The 22,621-nt window shown below is 39.1% G+C and overlaps 1 protein-coding gene across 3 annotated transcripts in view; it reads left to right on the top strand.

The window, feature by feature from the left end:
- The window catches only part of EFNA5 (ephrin A5), a 284,450-nt gene extending 269,994 nt beyond the window's left edge, over positions 1 to 14,456 (top strand). For 2 of the 3 annotated variants that reach the window (XM_063085883.1, XM_063085884.1), the window contains exons 3-5: positions 7,167 to 7,232; positions 7,623 to 7,703; positions 12,908 to 14,456. In XM_063085883.1, coding sequence (XP_062941953.1) covers positions 7,167 to 7,232; positions 7,623 to 7,703; positions 12,908 to 13,029 — 269 coding nt within the window. In that variant the 3' untranslated portion in view covers positions 13,030 to 14,456. The remainder of the gene's footprint in view (positions 1 to 7,166; positions 7,233 to 7,622; positions 7,704 to 12,907) is intronic. The other variant, XM_063085886.1, reaches the window with a different exon arrangement.
- Positions 14,457 to 22,621: the final 8,165 nt, after the last annotated feature.

Here is a 22,621-nt window from a genome sequence, read left to right as displayed (position 1 = left end):
CTGCTTATCTGATTGTTTTTGTTGTTTGGTCTTTTGGTTTGGTTTTGTTCTTGTCAGATAATACCTATCTGGTACAGCAGTTCACCCAAATCATCACAAACAAGAAAGAACCATCTGACCTTAAAGGCCTAGGACAGTCACTTAAATAGTTATAACACTAGTTGATAAGAGCAAACTATTTTTTTCTAACTGTTCAAAGAAAGATGTTCAGCGATTTAAAAACAATAGTATAAAATCTTATAAAACAACAACTGTATTTTGTCATGTTTAGGGATTCTTTTTAACAATTAAAATATCTGATTGTTATCTTATTCTCTGTGCCTATGTGAATTAGATTTCTCCGTTCAAATCACTGAAAAAGGAGGTAAAGTCTAGATTCAGAATCTGAGATCTATTTAAACAGCCTTAAAATTTCCTTTGAATTAAAATGCTTTTTATAGGAGACATTATAAGACCTCCAAAATCCAGGTTATCTTTTACTCATTCTGCAATAGATTTCAAAGTACAAGTAGTATATGGGACAAATCAATCCCTTCTTCAGTAAGAAGTGGAAACAGGTTTGTTGTCACTGAGCTTTTTAAAGCAAGTGACAGGCTGGCCGCTTAGCTCAGTTGGTTAGAACACAGCCTTGTGATACCGTGGTCAAGGGCTTGTAACCCTGTACGGGCCAGCTGCCAAAAAAAAAAAGCAAGTGAAAGTTTGCCCATAATTCAAATAAATGTCTACAATATCCTATTTGTTTATTCCTAGAAATCAGTGGAAAGAAACTTATCATCAGCCATTTATTTGAGGTTGCTAAGAAAAAGTAATTGATTTACTGAGACTTACCTGCTGCAATTTAAATAATACTTCAATTAGCATTTGCAGTGAGAACTTTGCCTAAGGGGGTAGAGAGACTAGGGAGCAGGAGCAATGGGTGGGACGGGTGGTACCTCCCATTTTCTCTTTTGTCTGAAGTTGCACAGCTGGAATTTATTTTATGTCCTTTGCCCTGAATTTTACTCTAATTATTCATTCCCTGTTATAGTTCCCTGGTGTTAAAACCAAGTTTCAGCTTGTGAAATTTTTCTACCCTTGTTATATTGTGGGAAACACATCGCTCTTCCTTTTCTAGTTTTTTAAAAGAAACATCCCCAGAGCTTTCTCAAAGTATCTAATATTTACATGATATTTCTAATTTCTCTAAGGTTTCCATCTTTACTTAGTAACCTCCTTTCCAATATTCCCATCTGGGGCTTTGACCTTAACCTGCCAGTGATTTAAGTCTTGACACACTGCAGCCAATTCCTGTGGTTGCTTTTAGGGTCCAAGCTTGGTAAACCAGGGACCAAAAGGAAGTTATTAAAACATGTGACTTTAAAATCTCATAAGGTAGAATGGTGAGAGGTATCCCATCATAACTGGTGATTTTGTTCTTAATATGATAAGTAAGTGTTGTGGTGCTTTTAAAAGAAGCAGATGGCCAGTTGCACATTGTTGCTGGGGTATTCTTCCCTGAGAAGAGGCGCCTACTTTTGTTTAAAGAATTTTTCTACAGGTCTGGTAACCATTTTCCAAGAAGTCCATATGGCTTTGGTTAATCTCTATCCTATTTCCACCACTTGTTCTGTTCCCCAGCCTCCACCCTTATACTTAAAATGGATTTTATTGATTCATTAAATTCTAGGAGACATTTCCAGTAGTACCATGTATTTAAATGGGCTTTACTTTTTCAGCGTTTATTGTGAAAGGAATATTAATGCTTAATTCTGCCTTCACCTGCCTAATTTGCATAAATTTGTGTTGTGTGTTAAACCGCATAGAAAACCTACAGGGGGAAAAACTGGGCCCTGCTAACAACTAATAGCCTATCTTTTCTTTTGACTTGCACAAATTGAGAAATATTGCCTGTGGCAAACATAATGGAAAACTGCATTTTTAATGCTCCCACACACACTCATTTCTTTAAAAAGAAGAAAGTGGCTGACTATTCTTAAAAATAAAATTTCCCAAAGTACCCACATTGACACGGAACACAGAAAAGGAGAAGGATTTTGGCTTTCGGAATTAAGGTTTGAGGCTGAATAAGGTTAGACAGAAATGTTAAAGTTGACTAATGAGTATATTACTGGGCCCGAAAATATGAAAGATGAGAGTCTTACCCTCTCCTGCTAAACTTTTGGTTCTTCATGAAGAATGTTTGTTACCTTGATTGTTGGTGAACTTCTGAGTTGCTTGAAATCTTATAGTGATTATATTTAATTTGATGGCCTGTGTAAAAGTTAATTGATAGGAGTGTTTTGATAATAAGAGAAGTTTCAACTTATTTTAAAATCCTTACATTTCAGGTGTTTTTAAAGCTCACCTTTACGTTCTATTTCTCATTCTTGAGGAAAGGCATTCTCTGTTATGATTTAAGTTCATATTTTGTATCAAAACTCATTTAGGTTCACCCAGCAATTTGGAGTTAAATTGAGACATCGTGCTAATTGCAAGGAGCAGCATAGGTTGGCTACGTTAGCAAAAACAAAGTTGCATGGGAAGGAAAACGAAAAACAGTTTTTGAATGCTGGAGTCAGAACAAATAGATATGTCTTGTAGTATTTCTTCAACAGCAGTTTATAATTACCTCTCTTCAAGGCATATTTTAAGTGGACTTGTTATGGTAGCTTGAAATGTAAACTAGCAAAGGACCCTGTCGTTTAGGCCTGGAAGCAGAATAAGGAATGAGCAGCTGTGCGAGCAGGGCCATGGCTGTCCAGGAGCAGAGGAGGCTGCAGTGTCTTGGCTCTTAACTCTAAAGTTGGCCTTGAGAAGCCTTTCATTGCACAGATTTGTTTGTTTACTCCATTATATCAGTTAGCTCTTGATGAACAAATAACCTCAAAATTTTGTGGCTAAAATAGCAACATTTCTTATTTCACAGTATCCACGTATGAGGAATCCAGGTGCAGCTTACGTGTCCTTTTGGTTCTCTCACAAGGCAACAGTCATCTCAAGGCTCAACTGAAAAGGATTCACTTTCTAGATCATTTATACGATTGTTAGCCAGATTTAGTTACTTGCAGGTCATTGGTTCCTTGCATGCTCTTGGTTGGAAGTTTGTCTAAGTTCCTTGCCACATGGGCCTCTCCATTGGGAATCTCACAAAATGGCACCTTGCTTCATGAGCAAGAGATAGTGTGAGCAAGAAGGCAGCTGCAGTCTTACAGCATAAGTATATAAGTGACTCCCATCACTTTGCTGTGTTCTACTTATTAGAAGCAAGATAATAAGCTCAGCCCACTCTCGGGAGGGGTTTACACAAAGGCCTGCATACAAGGAGGTGAGGACCAATGGCAGCCAAGCCAGAAGCTGCCTGCCACAAGCACAATGCCAGTGTTTTCTTGCCAAGTCTGAATGATAGACCTGCAGTGAATTGTGCTGTGAATATTACATATACAGATACTTCTCAACTTATCGGGTTACATCCCGACAAACCCATCATATAAAGTCAGAAAATTGTAAGTCAGAACTGTCTGTATTTGCAATGCTAAATATGAGTACAGCTTTTACGAGTACTAACCTGGGGGCAATGAATATGGTTCCCTTTACGTACCAAATTGGCTGAAAAGTGCTGAGCCGTGCTCACCTAAGCCCCAGGAGACCAAGGGAATGGGTTTTCAGGAAAGGCTGAAGTTAGGGCCCCTGTTTGAGGTCATGGAAGAAAGTGAAGAGAAGGGGCCCTCGTGGCCTTATTAGCATGACACTCTAGACAGAGAACCAGCAGGCCCCCACCTTGTATTTCATTATGTGTTACAAGGTTTTGATTGGTCCTCTGACACTCATTAGAGGGAGGGACCCTATGGATTGATTTATAAAGTAGCTATTAAGATAACGAAATGGAAGATTGTGCCTGTTTTAATAGTGCCATATCCCTGCTCCCAACTTCCTGGCTCCAGATGTACATTTTCAGTAGTAAACTGAGTAAAGGGATGTGAATTGGATTACGTGGCAACCGTCGAAGACATTTCTTATCTTAATTTGAAAAATTCTACTGGAAAATCCATGTATCTTTATAGGAGGATTTCGGGTCTAGGTTCTCTTCCCCTATTGCGGGTTAATACCTCTTTTTGGTTGCCAAAGCTCCAATGTGGGAATGCAGGGATGAAATATTTTAATGCTTTTGTCCTAGTTGCTATTGGTTGCCTTCTGGAGAACCTGTGAAGCCTCTGATAAAAGTCTCTTTGATAAGCATGTCCAGGACACTCTCACAATCCCAGACAAAGATAACACTTCCTACCCAAAGCTGTTGCTGGCTCTTCGTGTAAATCTCAGTTACCATATCACATGGATCACTCTAGACCCATAGATATAACTGTGGTTCATATCTATGTCCCACCTGGAATGAGCAAAACCAAGGGCAGAAACAGTATGTCTCATATATCCTTGCATCTAGCTGGCACATAGTAGGAGTTTTAAGTGTTTAAAGTGATGGATAAAGCTGCAGTAGTATACTGGTATAATGCATTTTGATAATTATTCACTATCAGTTTTCAATGTTGATTGTTAATTTTCTAATTACCTTATAGCTTCAAATATTGCTAATAATTAATCATCTGTAGTTTTAGGTGGTATAAAGACATTCTGCATTTGCCAGCCAAGGGATATGGGGTGAAGAAACCTTGAACATACATGGAGTAAAGTCACAGTCTCACTTTTGAAAACCTTGTATAAAAAATGGAAGTTTTTTTGGTATATGGAAATGTTTTTTTTTTTTCTTTTAATCTTTTTTGTTTTTATTTTTGTTTTTGGATGTGATAAGAAGGAACCCAAGTTATACTGACCGAACAAGTCACAGCTCTCTGGTTAGCTCTTAGGGTAGGAGTTTAGTCCATGAGTTCAGGCCAGAGATTGTGGAGTCAACCCACTTAATGTAATCTGTATTGTGTACTTGTACCACATTGTATGTTAATATTCTTTATTCATAAGAATTAAAGTATAACAAACAGTACCACAAGGCATTAATCACATTTTGATTGTTACAGCTTTTCTGATGATGAGAGATGAAGAAGTAATGGGGAAGATTGATGGGGAAGATTGATGGGGAAGAGAGGCTTTCCTTTTATATTTTATATGAATATAAATATATTTGATATTTTTAATTCACAAAAGATTGTAGCTCATCGGTTGCTAAGGCTAGTGTCCCTCTTGAGAGCTGGTGAGAAAACGCTCCGTTTTTTTCGTGGACAGCTTATCATTGACTGCTGTTTAGTTATTTCAGTGTTCTTTACAATAATTTTAGTGTCCTGGATTTATTTCTCTAAATAGAAATCTGAAAGACTTGTACTAAATCCAAGAAGCTCCTCACTAAAACAATTACACATTTGATCCCACCTTGAGCCTGTTTGTCTTGCAGTGTCATCTGTAAAATCCGTTATTTGCATGTGGCAAATCAAGTTCACAGGGCTTGAAGTGAGTTCATCTCAGCTCAGAAATCCATAGAACAGCAGTGTAAATATCCATGTGTCACTTTTTCGTACCACCTCTCATGAATAAGACATACACTCTTTCAAGAATCCACAGTTTCTCTAATGAATTGGAGTCACCTATGTGTACTGTATTTGTGACATGCACATTTGCAGTTGGGGCCCACAGGAAGGACACCATTTCCTGGATCAAACCACAGAGTGCAAACATTGTGCCCTAAATAACACACTAGTTACTGTAAATGTCAGTAGAGGGAGTTTTTCTGACTTTGATTTAATGAAAGCCTACAGCAAAGCCAGCTGTTAGCACTTCTTAACTGCTTGTCACAGCGACCAGGGGAGATGGGGAGGACCGAAAACATCTTTCTTCTATACTTTCATCTTAAAATTAAAAGAGTTTTCAATAGGTGTTGAATAGAGTGACACTGGGAGGTCCTTTATTGCTCGGTGTCTTTTAGGTGGTAAATTTATAAGTTCTCCTTCAGGAGAGTTACATGAATCTGGAGTTACATAAGGAGATTCATGTAAAATTAGTTTGGAGTTTCCATCTTGATTCCTCTCACCTGCAAAATAAGCATTTTTGTCTTCTGGACTCCCCATGAGGAATAATAAAAAAATAAAAACAAAGGAGAGAATGCACACCAAATGCTCGTTCTCTCTTTGTCACTCTGGGTATTACCAAACTAATTGTAAGCCATGTGTGTTTTGATTAATGTCATCTGCTTTCTCTGAACAAAGAAACCACTTGAAGCAAACACATAGGGAGGAAAATATGCAGCACTCATTTCTGTAATTTTTGTCATTTCTAGAATGCATTAGTAAACACATGCGGTTGTTAAGGGTCTCACCGCCCTTGGAAATCCCTTTGACATTATGTCGTGAGTACTGAAGGGAGATAATCTTTCAAACGTAGGGAAAGTTTACAGTCTTATTATCTTGGAGAAAAGAAAGTTTCTTCCTCAGATGATTTATAACTTGAAACATGTTGTCATGTTTTGGTAAGCCCACTTGATTAATTCCATCCTTCTCCATGGCAAATATAAAAAAATAAATGTACCATTACAACACAGTACTTTCTCAATAGCATATTGTACTTATAATAGCATGATGGAAGTTGCTGGGCTTGGTTTAGTCATATAGAATGTGGAGCCAAGCTCTGAGTAAAACCTCTAATTGAATTACCTGCAAAGCACTGACAGACAAGCTTTCAGGACAGACAAAGCTCTGCTTTCCCCAGCAGAAACAGGTCATGTTTAAGTCTGCCTTGTAACTATCTGTTATTGGTTTTTGCTAGCACTTTCACCTTGGGTCTCTGTTGGGCCCCTTTTCCTGCAATAGAAGAGGTGTAGTAGCTCTATAAAACCAGGAGGGCTCAAACATTATACTTTTAATTTAGAGAAAATTGATAACAGATCAAGTTAAATGGAAGAGCCTTTGAAATAAAAATCCAAGGTTTTTTTTTCACATATTACCCACATTTTTGCATGATTCTGTAGTATATTGAAAAGAGAAGATAGTGATGTGAAAGTAGTTTTTCTATTAGCAGTCTAGAGCAATCTGAAAAGTAGTGTTTGTTTTAACTTTCGGGAAGAATTGGAGAAAGTTCTTTGTTCAGGAAAAAAATTTATTGTAGACTATTTGTATGTGAAAATCAAGAGTAATCTGTTCTTGTTTTCTTCTTTCCCTCTTGCTCTCTCTCTCTCTCTGTCTTATCCACAGCTTCTGCAATCCCAGATAATGGAAGAAGGTCCTGTCTAAAGCTCAAAGTCTTTGTGAGACCAACAAGTAAGTTCATAGAATGAGCTTCAGAGGGTGGCTTCACTGCGCATGCTTTATTGTGTGGTTTGGTTCACAGCGGTAAATTTTTTTACTGTTAAATCTTTTGTGGTATCTGTTTTGTATATCAACATCCATGTTTTAGTTTTCATTATATTTTTTCTCATCATTCTTCATGATGCTTTTATTTAAGTACACAGCAGTTGCTAACTTGTTGTTTCTTAGACTGTTGTACGTGCACAGCAAACGGGAACAATATTGGCATTCAGATACATGCCATTGATTGTAAAACAATCTCTACATAAATAAGAGGAAAAAATAGAGAGAAAGAGAAAAGAAATGGGAGTTAAAGGGTGTCTTCACTAACATATTTGGCTGTTATCTCTATTTTTGTTATAGATAGCTGTATGAAAACTATAGGTGTTCATGATCGTGTTTTCGATGTTAACGACAAAGTAGAAAATTCATTAGAACCAGCAGGTTAGTATGCTTAGAGAATCTCTTTTAACAAATGCATCTATCTCTGTGGTGCTTCAGTACTTTTTTTCCTTTCTTCCTCTTTGCATGTCTGCATGTTATAGTTGTTCTGCTTTTGCTCATTGATATCAATGCTAAAATTACTTCTATTCTACCTCATTCCTCCAGTATCTATATGTAATGCACGCCAGATAAAATATGACTTTTTTTTTCTGGACATGGGTTTGATCTAATGCAATATCCTAATATAGAAATCCCATCAGAATGCTAAAATCTCGCTGCCTTTTACCATATCCTCAGAGCATGCTGGTGAATCACTGTGAATTTTAAAGGATCTGTTTTCATAAAAGACAAAACATTTCTATTATATATGTTTATAAAATTCTCATTTGTATTCTGTCCAAATCTGTGGATAAAAGTAGTAAGAATACTGCACAAAATAGGAACTAATTCAACATATTTAGTTTTCTCGAGAAATTCACGTGCATCAATGAACTTATCTAAAGAACTCCATTTTATTTCAATCTTATTTGTGCTGTTGTCAATAGCAGTTGGTTTGAAGAAGTATAATCATGTTGCCACCACAAATTCACACACCTGCTGCTCCCACAAATGTGCTAGTAGCCTGTTGAACCAAATGTGATCCCTGATTACTGAGGCAAAATAAGTTTTAAGGATAAATAAATTTTTTCTGCTTCCACACACCCAAACTTTCCCATCACTGTGAAGAAAAATAAAACCCACAAAAGCTCACATTAAAGCATTTAGGCTGTAGCCTACTGTGGATTATGTAAACCTGTAAACTATCCATGTGGCTATAAATTCAATCTGAGCATTTAATGCAAATGGTTGATTGTGAGGGGTGGTAGCACTCTATCCACTATTCATTGAGGGGTGTGCCTCAAAGCCTTGTGTGCCCCCCTTCCTGTGTGGTGTCCTGTCCTCACCCCACCTGCATGAGATCTTCACTAGTTTCCTTACCCATCTCCCATGATCATCAGAAATCTGAAAGGAAATAAAATTATTTCCTCTTCACAGAGAGATTTGAGCCCCCTTATGTAAACAGAGAATTTGTTTTTTTTTCTTCTTGTAGTAGGACTCCTCTTTCTCATGGTCCTAGAAATTAAAGGATTTTGAGGTCCTCTTTATCCTCTGAGTATTGCCACTGGGACAACAGTCAGTGAGCCTCAGGGAAACCTGCCCTGAGTAAATGCGGTGCTTCCAGACATACAATAGCTTTCACATTGTGATTGACAGGAGGAGTTAGGGTTTTTCCCCAAGAATTCCTGTTTTTCTAAGGCAGGCATCTTACCTAGAGCACAAACGAGAGTGTATATAGTGAGCTCTCAGAGACCTTAGTGGCTCCCCAGGGATCAGTTAGCCATGTTAGAATGTAGCAAGGAATGAGTGCTGATTTGGTCACACTGTAATTGTGTCCTGGAAATCTGGAAGCATTACTGTGACTTTTCAAGATACCAGACTTCTCGCGAGCTCTAGGACTTGGACCACCATAGGATCTACAAATTAGATGGGATTTCTTTTAAAGACCACAGGGTCTACACTCTTCCTTGTGTGACTGAGGAGACTTGCCCAAGCCACACAGCTAGTTAGATAGACCTAGGTTTAATATTCAGATTTCTTGACTCCCATTCTAACATTAGTATAAAAGTAGTATTTTCTTACCATTACCAGAAGTATAGATGTTCATAAAGAGGACTTCATTCTCATGACTTTGTTAATAGATTATGATTGGAATGACTGGCAGAGTTGGGCATGTTATAGACAAAAGTTACCCAGAACTATGATTTTTTGATACATGTTGTGGAGAATGTAGGCATATCTTTCCCATGATCTTTTTTCCAGGTAAACTCCACTGCCTTTCTAGAGAGTAAAAGGCTGTTTAGAAACCTAACAGATTGTTATGTTTTTCTCTGGTAATGAAGAGGCACACTGAGAACTGTTTCACCATTAGGAACATTACCATTGAAATCAGCTAATGATAAAATGCAAGATATTTAAATGCTTTCATACATGAGCATATTTCACAGTCTTTTGAATTCATGTTAGCCCCAAATCTATGGATGTATAACTGACTGACGTAAGTTTGCAAAAGTCTGACAGAACATAGTTAGGTGTGTGCTCCTGTGCGTTGGGGGTGGTGCATCGGCATCGTGCAGGAAAAGCTTCTTGAGTCACTCATGGCTATATTCAAGGGCTTGTTGGTGACATCTTCACTAAAAAAGTGAGACACTGTTGAACCACAATCCCTGGCAGTATGAATACAATAACAAATTTGAGTACTTCATCTTATTTCTTAGAAAATTCCATCAGACTCGCAGCTCCTCACGACTGTGTTGAACAGTCGGGTGAATGAATATTCACCTTTACCCAGCCCTGGGTGTAGACACAGACTTTATGAACCCAGCAAGCCTGAGAGGATTCCTCTGCATGTTCTCAGCGAAGTGTACTAATTCACCTGTCTTTGGAATGTATTTGTCTTCTTCGTTTGCTTGCACACTCTGCCTGCCAGTTTCCTATCATCAGGGATGCAGGATGATCTCAGGGCAGACATATGCCACATAACATGCTCCAAAATATTGCTAGTGTTCTCTCAGTTAACCATTGAAGCTCCCACGTTGTGACATCCTGTAGCCGGGAGGCAAGACTTGATTTGGCTTCTGAAGAGGAACATTTTCTTCTTCCAAGCCATGTTCACTGTTACATGAGTTAGAAATTCTCTCATATTTAGGTATAATTTCCATTGGCCTAGATTTTGCTTATGAATTCCTCCTTAGAGTGCTGAAATTGCTCAGATTTACCCAAATGACATCCAGTTTCTATTTCATTTTCAGGGGCCATCGGATCTCCCAACACTGAGGCCCTGTTTTAATCAAAGGATGTAGAATCCTTAGTGAGAAACAGTGTGTTACAGGAAGGAGAGGACAATGGTGATGTCCTGATGGGACAGGTTTTCCCCTTTGGGGGCAAGACAGTATATATTCATTAATTGCTCATAAAAGGGCTAATACCCCAGATTGTCTATGATTAGAGGACTGAAAGGCACATTTAGCCTCATGCTTCACTTACATGAAAAACCAAAACCTTCCTCTCAATTATCCCATAAGGTTAGTTCACCGTGTCTCGTGCTGAGTGGGCCTGTGATAGCCGTCACTAAGCACCTGGAAGGGACTGGGGTGGTGAAGGTCCCCTTCATACTCGCACTAAGTATGCAGGTGCTACCTGGGTAACTTTTAGCCACCCACTTTCAAACTATACAAGGTGAAGGATGGGGTAATATGTTAGTAAAAATAAGGTAGAGAAGAACCCAATAGCTAATGTAATTGCAGGTACGTAAATATAAGTGATGTTTCAAAATTAACTCTGGAATCCTCAGGGCTTATGGCTCTTTCACAGTTGAGCCTAAAGTGCGTCATTGCTTTGATTGACAACATATTGGTGCTCTTAAGAAAGTGATTCGGATTTTAATTTCAGGGCTATTAAGAGCCTTTATTTCTCCTTCCTGTTAACTACAGATTTACATTTTCAAGGCTAAAAAAGAGCAAAGATGACGGTCTGCAAGTATTTGGCTACATTGTTCAGGACTTGATATTTTCCTCTGCATCCATTTATCTTCCATTCTCACATTTTAACCTTTTCTATTCTAAGCTAAAACCATTCCGTGCAGGTTTGCTAAGGTCCAGGAAAGCGGTGCAAATTTAACAAAGGGCTGTAGCAGCTTCTTCATGAGGACAGGCGAAAATGATAAGACCACTTCAGGGCAGAGGACATCGAGAGGACATATTTCTTAGATTATATTGGGAATGAACGTGATGAACAGAAACGTTCCAAATGAGCAGGGGCCAGCCTGTGAGCCTGAGAAGTGGTCACTTTAGGACAAATAATAGAGAGTGTGACCCTGCCCTGTCAAGAAAAAACGTCCTCGTGGTGACATGTTGTGTGGTAGGAAAATATAAATGAGTTTAAAATAATGGATAGTTAATCCATTAAGGAGATTGAGGTGGGAGATTCAGGGTATTCAGGGACTACCCTATGAGATCAACATAATTGAAAGCAATCACTCGAGTCTTACTTGTTACCGTTCTGCCTGATTGACCATTGAGTGTGTCCCTGGTGGCAATTGCGGAGCTGCTACAGGAAGTTCCCTTGATGCTGAAGTAGAATCTGCAGATGCCCACTGGTGGTCCCCAGAACACGTCGTTCAGAGATCACTTCGTCTGAAAGCACAAGTTAGCCAGGTGGAAGGAAGAAGGCAGGCAGCACTAGAGCAGAGCAGAGCCCATAGGCAAGTCTCCGTGATCTATCTTTGGGTACTAATTGCTGCAAAGTTCTCGTTTCAAAGTTAAGCTTGTTAATCATGCAGATCAGGGAAGGCTATCCGAAGTCACAGGCAGCCTCCTAGAACAATTTATAGCTAAATAAAAGAAGCTTAACTCACTTAATCCATTTTATTTAGAGGAAAGTTTGCATCCACGCTGATAATTTATGCCGAGCTTCAGCCCAATAAAAATAAAAATAGTCAAGTTCAAGTAATTTAATCCTGGAAATACAAGGATTGTAGTGGAAATAGCACCATAATTGATTCCTAATTGTAGTCGAACCAGTGGGCACCGGTTTGTTGAAATTTACTGGGCATTATGTAGAGTTTATTTAAAATGCTCTTTTTTGGCACTTAGTTTTTCTTATGTGAAAATTCATCTAGACGTTCAACAACCAGGCATTCAACAGTAATCCTATGAAACGGCTAAAAAGAGGAAAATGAGCAGCCCATCCTGGTTAGCCACTAATATGCCAACATAACCACCTCTTCCCTCCACCCCCCAATGTCACTTGCCTCTCCATGGCATCTTAGGTTTAAAAGTACGTTTTCAGATGACTTAAGTTTGTGCAAGGGGTCTAACTGCTAAAAAACCAAAGTAGCTCACGTGCCAAAGGTTACAGTGTATGTACAGTTTTTCCTCTCAGTTTTTAAGGAAAGTAGTAATATTGCTGAGAAAGTCCAATTTTCTCTGCCTCTCCTTTGTTTGCTGTAAATAATGAGTGATTATGCAGACATGAAAGTCAATGGTGGCACAAGGTTCATTACCCTATTTTGCAGAGGGTGGCGAGGTCTGTTAACAGCAGGCTGCTGCAAGAGAGTTATTAAGGATGTGAAATCTCATTGGAATGTGTGCTTTCTATTTGAACAGATGACACCGTACATGAGTCAGCCGAGCCATCCCGCGGCGAGAACGCGGCACAGACACCAAGGATACCCAGCCGCCTTTTGGCAATCCTACTGTTCCTCCTGGCGATGCTTTTGACATTATAGCACAGTCTCCTCCCGTCACCCGTCACAGAAGACATCAGGGTCTTGGAACACCAGAGATCCACCTAACTGCTCATCCTAAGAAGGGACTTGTTATTGGTTTTTGGCAGATGTCAGATTTTTGTTTTCTTTCTTTCAGCCTGAATTCTAAGCAACAACTTGGGGCCATGGGGGGCTAAACTAGTTGCTGCCTCCCTCACCCCACCCCACCCCACGCCCTTGCCCCTGACTTCTCTCACCCCTTCCAAATTAAATGGACTCCAGATGAAAATGCCAAATTGTCGTAGTGACACTAGTGGTTCGTCAGCTCCTGTGCATTCTCCTCTAAGAGCTCACCTCCGTTAGCGCACTGTGTCAGTGGGATGTGGACAAGGAAGAATAGTGGCAGATGCAGCCAGTGATGGCTGGGCCCGGGAGGGCTTTCCTCTCCTATACAATATTTATGCCTTCTCATTCAGGACTGTAAGATGATCGTGCAGGGCATCATGTCACCATGTCATGTCCAGAGGGGAGGTATTGAGAATAGATATAATATTACACCATCTCCTCTAGGAGTGTATAAATGAACAGGCTTCTAAAAGGTTGAGACACTGGGTTTTTTAATATGACTGTCTTAAAGCATTCTTGACAGCAAAACTCATGCTCTTTAAAAAGAAGCCTTTTTTTCTAGGAGGCAGTTGGGTGCAGAACTATATGTTTGGTGGGGGTGTGTATGTGTGAATGCCTCTAATTTTTTTGGTGACTGGGCAGTGCACACCAGATTTTTTCTTTTTCTTTGAATACAGATCACCATGGTGCTACAACTTTTTTTTCTTTTTAGAAACTCAAAGAGGCATTTTTATGAATAAAGTGACCTTCCCCAAGGCTGACAAGCCAGGGTTGATGAGTGCATAGTGGAATAGCTTTGGATGCTCCTCTGGGGGACGATATGTACCAAGGAAAGGTTGTCGGTGGCCAGAGGAGAAGTGACTTGGCTGTGCTGGAGCACCAGTGTGCTGTGGCCTTTCCCCAACTCCCACCCTAGTACCCACATTTTGCTCCACCCTCCACGACCACAGGGGCTCGGACGTAAGTCCCTGTCACCAGGAGAGTCAGCCAGTACTTCTTGGGAGGGCTAAAGGGAAATTTGGAAATAAAATTCCAAAGTTTGGAATAAAAAAATTCAAGTGTTGATTTTATATTCTCTCCCTTTCTGACACAGCCTAAAGCATAGGGGGAACATGTGTTTATCTGTGGGAGATAAACAAGATGGAGTCCCAAAGACTTTAACAAAATATTTTTTTAAAAATCCACTAGAATAGAAAATACATTATTTAGATATACTTTATGCTGAGAGTGAGTATATATGCTTGTCCTATTTAAACTTGTGAGAAAAAGTGGTATCCCTTGATACATTTAGAAATATGGGGGGGCTATCTTGTTTCATTGTGGGGGTGGGGCAGGAGGAGGATAAGTACACGATGGCCCTGTTTAAGGAATCTTAGCATGGCCAACAGAGGACTTTCCAGTTGATTACCAGAAAATGCAAGCCTTGGGGTTTCTACTGGTGGGGCTGTCTCAAACTTTAAACTCCAAAGCCTAGACAGGGAAAAGTGTCAGACCAATGGAAAAGAAATCTAGCCTTTTTTTAGCTATTGCACAACATGTCGATAGAAACCATGCCTTTCAAAATAAAAAATAAAATGGGATAGTCATGTAAAATGTGAAAATTTGAAAGCATTCCAGCAAAAGAAGGATTTTTTTATATATTTGTTTTTTAAGATGTATATGTTAAAAAAAGGGGGGGGGGAGTCATTATAGATAGACTTCATGAATGGGAATTTGCTTAGAATTGTGAGTAGTTCTGATTTAGAAAAATATGTGAATGAAAGGCAGCTGTAAATGTACTGTGCCCTGGGGAGTTGTACACATGTTGAAATGTAACCTGGGCTTACCTTACCCATGGGAGTGGATATCACTGCTGAGTCTGTGCTCACCTGGAACCGTGTGAATGGGGTTGCCAGCCTCACAGATACAATCAATGCTCCTCCTCTCTGACATCGGGAACTTCTCTTGAGTGGCAGGGTTTTATCACAGAAGGCAGCCACCATTTCATTGAAACAAAAGTTCACAGCATTTGATTCCTTTTTTCTTTATTTATATGCTCAGTACTCTCAATAATATCCAGAAATACTTCTTTATATTAATAGTTACAGGTTTGTTGGTCCCGTGGAATTTAGGTAGGGGGAAAAAGATACCTTCTAAAATGGATCGATAGTCAGAACCAAAACAATACACTGCATGTTCTATAACCACAAGGAAATCAGATGATGTCGAAATGGTTCCAGTTAGTCATAATTACATTAGCAGTGCTAATTTAATTTTAGAAATGGTGACTTCTGTGGTTTTTCTAGCATTTGTCTCTAACAAATAATGAAATTATTACTCATGGCCCTCTCTGCCATTGTCTTTCATTTTTCCACTATGAAATTAGACCCCTTTACTTCACCATTGTGCCAGTGCAAATTAAGTTAAAAAAAAAAAAAATAGAAAGACTATCCACGACAGTAGACAGTTGCTTCTCTACTATAAGTGACGTCATCATAGCTAACGCACTTGCCATGGAGTTCTCAAGAAAATGATTAGTGTCAGACAGTTTTCATCTTGTCCAAAAAGTGCTGGTGGCCTTTTGTGGTGGTGTTATAATCCTCTGGGGGGATTAAGAGGATGTCGATGCAACTTTGTAGCAGCTTTTAATTTAAAAAACAATTCACAAGTCTGAAGGGCAGCCACAGCCGCCCCTCACCCCAGTTAGTCAAACCCCAGTGACCTTTGCCCCTGGTTGCCAAGGGCTTTGCAACATGAAGCAGGGAAATAAGGATCTGTCTGTTTAGTGGATACCGTGTATCCTTTAATAGACCAGGTAACAGTTGTGTTAGTTTAGGTTCTTGTTTTGTACTGTACTTTCTTGGGTGGCAGAGGAAAGAAAAGTAAAAAATTAAAAAACAAAACGAACAAAAAAAATGCGTTCTTTAAATTCTGTATTATTAGCAACCTCTGTTGTATATAGTGTTTGATAATAAAGTATTAATTTGATTCTTATGTCTTTTGTAAGTGAGAACAATAGATCTTCAGGATACAAAACATGCATTGAGGCTTTGAAACATCCAGTGTGTACGTGGCTAAGAAAAGAGTCACAAATGGCTGAGACACTGCTCCATACAAGACTCATGTGTGGTCACCACCCACTCTATCTTAAGACTCCATCATCTTGGGACCTGGGACAACATGACTTTTTTGATCAATATTTTGTCCTCAATGTTTTCAAGGTCTGATGTTGGAGCCCTGGAGTCGTCCCTTCCGCCCCACCGCCAGCATGTTGGTTTGAAAAGGTTTAGGGAATTTAGTACTGGTTCTGTACTAAGGTTTGGTTTTTGGTTTGGTTTTCTGTTAGTGGTTGTTTTCATGAACTGTTTCATTTTTCCCCAGGAAGAGTCTTCTCAGTATCGTGTTCAGCTCACGCATGGGAATAGTTGCAAACCAGTCTGTTTAGGGAAGTTATGTGGGGGCTGTCTCTCTCTCTGTGTGTCGTTGTGAAAGGAAGAGTCACACGGTACCTGTGGGTTTTCAGGGACTCTGTTTTTCTCCGGTGCCTTAGCAACGGCAGCAGCCATTTCTATTAATTTCAAAAAAAAAAAAAAAAGAAAAACCGTTTTGAACTCCCCTTCCATATTCGTTGTTCTCAGAGTTGTGGTCACTAGCTTTTCTTCTGAAAACCACCTCCACCAACACCCCTTTTGCCCACACCACCCCCCTTTACTTTTTATGTTTATTATTTTGTCTCTCGCTTTCCTCCCATGTTTTATTTTCCCTCAGAGCCATGAATGGGCAGGTCTGTCTCTGGTTTGGCATCACTGAGTTTTTCCCATGCATTTGCCCCAGAGCTGCTCGGGTGTGAGACAAATCTCCCTACAATGGGCTTGCTCCCATTGTTTGTACAGTTTAATAGATGCTGGCATGTTGGAGGTTACCCATGAGTCAAAATCCGCTTTCCATGCTTACTCTTGACACCCCATTCAAGCCACTCATTGTGTGTGCGTCTGGGTGTGAAGTCCAGCTCCGTGTGGTCCTGTGCTTGTAGTGCCCTGCTTTGCAGTCCCCTTGCACTTACTCATCGAGTGCTGTTTTGAAATGCTGACATAATATAAACGTAAAAGAAAATGTAAAAAAAAAAAAAAACAACCCCACACACAAACAAACCCATACGATCTGTATTTGTATATACACGTGTCCGTACAAGTATACCTAAATAAAAATTAAAGATTTTCATCATTTTAATTGGATCCCTCCTTCTACTTCTTTGTTCCTTGAATGACGCCTTTATTTCAGGGGCTACTTGTACTCTGCTGATTTTTCAAAATCTTTGTGGACAGAAAAGATAATACGACATGCACAAGAGAAGGCCTGGGAAGCTCAAAGAATGCAGAGTTAGAAATGGCCAAGTATCTAGGCGCATTCCAGTTATTCTGATGAGAGAATGGTGAGATTTCAGCTTCGTCTCTGTATTTGAGCCTTAAAATAGGCACTATGGCAAGCCCTGCATCCTAAAATGACTGTTAAATACAAGAGGAGCTAAACACAATTATATTCTTTCACTTTGCACGTATTTTTTTTACCCAATCAATAAAAAGACCAAATAGGAATTTTCCCAGCAAATATCTTACACTTCAGAAAGAAATATTAACACTAATAATAATAGTCACTTCAGTAAGGCTCAAACCTCAATTCTTATTATCAAGAAAGAATAAATTTACCACTGTGTGACCTTGGGCAAGTCACACAATATCTTTAGAACTCAGTTTTCTTATCTGTAAGTAATAGGGTAAATAAGTAAATAAGTGATTTGTTCAGTTTTCTGAATTCTGCCCTTCCTTGGCACTGCAAAGCCCATTTTGCATCTGAGTGATGAGTGTGTTTTTGTCTTTGATGAAGACATTGCTATAAGCACAATTTGAAAATATCAGTAGAGGGAAAAAGCATCAAATATCTGACATAATAGACACCTAATGCATTTCTCAGGACATGGCTTTAATTACACCATGTTAACATTAAACTCATTGAAAGCTTTTTATTATACTTAATTATTTGACAGGGCACTAAACACTAATAACTTAATGTGACCTTTTTTTCTAATGAAGAATGACAGTTTTATAGAATGAGGAACAACTTACTTTTTTTTTTTTTTTAAAAGGTGCACTGGACTACCTTTGTGACATTTTCAAACCAGAACTGCATTACGTTATCATTGTCATCTTCACCATCATCATCAAAAACATTTAAGTGATCATGACATTGTGCTTAGTGCTGTGCAAAATAAAGTTAGTGTTTACAATCTGTGCTTTCAAAGTTTACAACATAAGACAGACATTATGTGTAAGCATAGCATAGAAATGCTTTATAGAGAAAACCAAAATTCACACATTTATATTATGTTTAATAATAGGGGAGATAATTACTTTTCTAATAAAAACAAAAGTGAGTGAAAAAAGTTCGGGATTTTAAGATTAGGAAGATTGAGTTAAAGGAAATCACCTTTAAAAATAGTCAAAATGGGGTTATGAGCTTCTTACAAAATAGAAAACTTGGGGAGTTAAAACATTGTAGGCTTTAAGAAAGCAGTAAAATGTATAGAGTAAATTTTCATAGTAGCTAGAAAGGTGACTGCAAAAATAAGAAAATGGGAGACACATCTGAGTGTCACTGAAGCAAATTATGAGGATATTGGTCCAGAGAAATCACCATTTCTTCCCATAAGGAGATAGGGGAAGTGAAAAGATGACAATTTCAGATTCTGCTTTATAGAATTATCAGATAGCTGCTCCTAAGGCTGAGACTGTGTCTATCGCGGTAAAGTCTACACACACACAAATACACACGCACGCAGAATAAGGAAATGGGATAAAGTGCAGAATATGCAAAATGGGGGGCTAAGATAAGTTGAAAATGACTGTGAGTCCCTGATGAGGAGAGCAGTTCTCAGTAGACGGTGCGGCACACTCCGGCTGCGCCAGAGATGGGACAGTGAGCAGCGCTGCATGAACCACTCTTAATTTGGTAGCAAAGCATTCAGAATGCTTGAGTCATCTAAGCTGTTGTATGAACAGAAGCATAGGGAAAATTTTGGAGACTGGATTTCCATGGTGAATAAAACACGTATTTGAATATCTTACAGGAATGTATATAACTTAGGTGTCATAAAAAAGTTCACCATAATTCTGATGATTTTCTAATTGATCATTCTAACAGTTTCTTAGAAACTATTTACAAAACGGTTTCTTAGAGATTGTTTGCAAAGCTTAGTTTCACATTCTGCTGCTAACAACCGTCCTTCAGGAGAACATTGGCAAAATGCTATGAAAAGCATGATTTTTGCACAATCCCTTTGGAAAACAAGTACTTCTGAAAATTATTATAAATAACTAATCAAGTGAATATTCTCTGTCAGTTTTTAGTTAGATGCAATTCACTATATTAATCAAATTGTTCAGTGGTTAAATGCGTATGTGTGCCTATTTTAAAAATGGAGTTGTAACTGCTGGATCCTGTGATCGGTAAATTTGCATCAATTATGTGCAAGTACATATCTTTTTAAAAATATATAAATTATATAAATAATTTATATTTTATATATAAAAATTATAAAAGAATGCATAAGATTTTTTGAAAGGCAGGGAATTGTATTACCTAAGGAATCAGTCAAGGACATCACCAAAGGTTCATTTGGTTTAGAGGAGGGGTGATTAGTCAACCCACATTTTGCAAAAAAAAAAAAAAATAGTTATTAAAAACGTGGGCTTGCTGTGTGAATGCTGCTTCCAAGTAAATCCCCTAGCATCCTCCTCCTTTCCAAACAGAATGCAGTTTCTAAGCCCTTCTACGTAGAATTTCTGGGCCACCCCTTAGAAATGGGGAGAAGAAAAGGGACTAAAGGCTTCATGTTCAGCATATGCCGACATAATGACCTTTTCAACAGTTTCCACCAGAGATCGTCATGCTCTCTTCCCAAAAGCTTCTGTACATGTTAAGAATAAAACATGATTTCACTACTTTTCATCAAAAATGACCCCTGCTCTATTCTGAGTGTCCCGTGAGTTCTGCCATCTCTCTCCCAGCGATGGCATTAATGTGTCCACACTGGAGGAAAGTCAACATGACAGTGCCACCTTCTTCCAAAAAAAAGGATTTTCAGTTCTTGCCATCTGCTTTTTTGATTCAGAGTTTAATTCCTAAACATGGGTTTTTCTGTAACGTTAATGAAACTTTTCTAGATACACAACCAGTGTTATAACAGCCCTGGTACGAAGGTGCCAGCACCAGATATAAGGTAGGGACATGGGAGAACCTGACCATTTGGGGTAAAAGCACTACCTCACTGCTGCTGTCAGTCACTGTTAATTCAGAAGAATTCAATCTAGTGGGTGGCTCTTTGAGTCAATAACCTGCTTTGAAATATCCTGGATTTTAGTCATGATTATTCAAGCAAGAACTTCATGTCACTTGGTAACACATGGATGCTTGTCAATCTTGACAGGAATACAAAGGGAGGGACAAAAAAGAAATCTCTCAAAGAGAGATTACAATGGGAAAATAGAGCAAAATATTTCTGCATGCTGTTTTGTTCACGAGTGCCAGGTGCTTCCTCGAAGTGCACATATGATTTGAAATGGGGGTAGCCAAAGTCGTTTTCTTTCCTTCACAGCCATGAAACAAGACATGAAAATAAGAGAAAGAACACGTTTCTTCCCACACATCCCAGAAAATGCATTTTACCAACACCCTGGTATCCTCTCCTTTTTGCATTCAGAGCTTGTTGTTTTGGACAAAAACAAAACAAAATTTTTTTAAAAAGAAACCAATTTGTGTAGCACAGAGTGTGGAAGCAGTAACTCCTCTGAAATTTGTGCTCTGCTTTACTAGATCTGGACACATTTTCTGCAGCAGACAGAACAGACGATCTGTGTCTTTTTTATATTTTTTCCTAAAGACAGTGTGCCAGCCAGAAAGCCGACTCCATTTATTTCTCCTGCAGGGAGCCAGCGTGTTCCTTCTCCTGGAAGATGCAGGTACTTAAAATAGTAATAGGCTTTGTGGTTTTTCGAGGATATTTCATCCCAAGATCTTACAGGCATAAAGAATAAAACATAAACTAATGGCTCTTTCCAACAAGCTTGGGAAGAATTAACTGGAAAGGAGGATTGCCATCATTCTTCCCTGGAGAAACAGAAGAAAGCTACTTATCTCAGGTAGCCCAGGGAAAGAACGGGAGTCAAGCTGATCCAGGAGGAAAGAACGGGAGTCAAGCTGATGCAGAATTTGGACAGAAGCTCCCAGTCTGTCACCCTTCATTCCTGAGAACTTAAGAGCTCCAGCTGAAAGAAAAACAAATGACGTGTTGATCCCTTCTTTAGGTAGTTTCGATTGCAGTGTAATTGGGAAAGGGGCACTAGGTAACTTCCCAAATTTTTTGTATTTTTTGAGTTGATTTTATCATAAGAGTAAACTTTTCAAATGTAACTTTCTTCTATAATTTCTCAAGTTGTTTCCCGTCTTCTATGCGTGTTCAATCTTACCTGTAAAAATTAGGAAGAATTTAAAAGAATTCTTTGTACTATCTCTTCTTTCATCAGTTTCCCCCTGCCCCACACATACACACTCACACTCTTTTACATTTGCCCTAATTTTATTGTATTCACAGCACTTCTTTTCTTGGCATTGTCTGTGCTAAGCAGTATGGTATTTAAAAGGACACTGAGGGTCACTTTCGACACATTTAAACATCAGTCTGATGACATATAACATAGGGCAAAAATGTAGTGGTTAAAAGAAATCACGCTGGGATGGCCAGCCAGACACTGGTGTTCACGTATTTGACCACAGTGGAGGATTTCCCAGAGCCCCAGCCCTAAATGGAAAACCCTCTGCTCTGACAGGGAGCCTCACTTGGCATTTTGGCTCCTTGGTGTCTTTACCTCAACTTAGCTGACTTCCTTACACTCAGAGTTCCCCAACATCCCGAGGACAGGCAGAACCATTAACTCTGCCAATGTAAGGGCCCCAAACTTTCTTGATCGGACTACCTGGCTAAAAATGAGAGTGTGCAGACTCTGAGAAACAGGACTAGGATGTGTACCTACAAAGGTGTGGCCAGCCTGGGCATAAAGATCCACAGAGATGACAAAAATTAATATTGGATTGGGACATCCTTAAATTCACTCTCTAGATTGACCTTAGTCTGGACTGGATGCTGGTGTAAATTACAAACCCTCAATATACTCCTAGTTCATGTTTTGAGGTTACCAGGAATTAGAGTGCCCTGCATTCTGTGTGGGTCTTGCCCTTCTTTGGTCCCTGTCAGTATTCAACAAAGCAAGTTAATCTCCCTGGTAAGTGACAGCTCTGCCCCTTGTACCTGGCATGGAATCAATTTTTTAACTTGATTTGAGAAGTGAGGAGAGTATCAAGGATTCAGTACTAGCTAGTGGATTCATTAGCAAGCTGAATCAGTCTTAGCTGGAATCTGTTTGGCTGTCCTCATTTCTTAGTTGTTCTTTTTTTT

Source organism: Cynocephalus volans, chromosome 2 (genome assembly GCF_027409185.1).
Source record: "Cynocephalus volans isolate mCynVol1 chromosome 2, mCynVol1.pri, whole genome shotgun sequence".
NCBI classification, from domain to species: domain Eukaryota; kingdom Metazoa; phylum Chordata; class Mammalia; order Dermoptera; family Cynocephalidae; genus Cynocephalus; species Cynocephalus volans.
The sequence above is the reverse complement of the archived record's forward strand: the minus strand, read 5'-3'. Positions and strand labels throughout refer to the sequence as shown.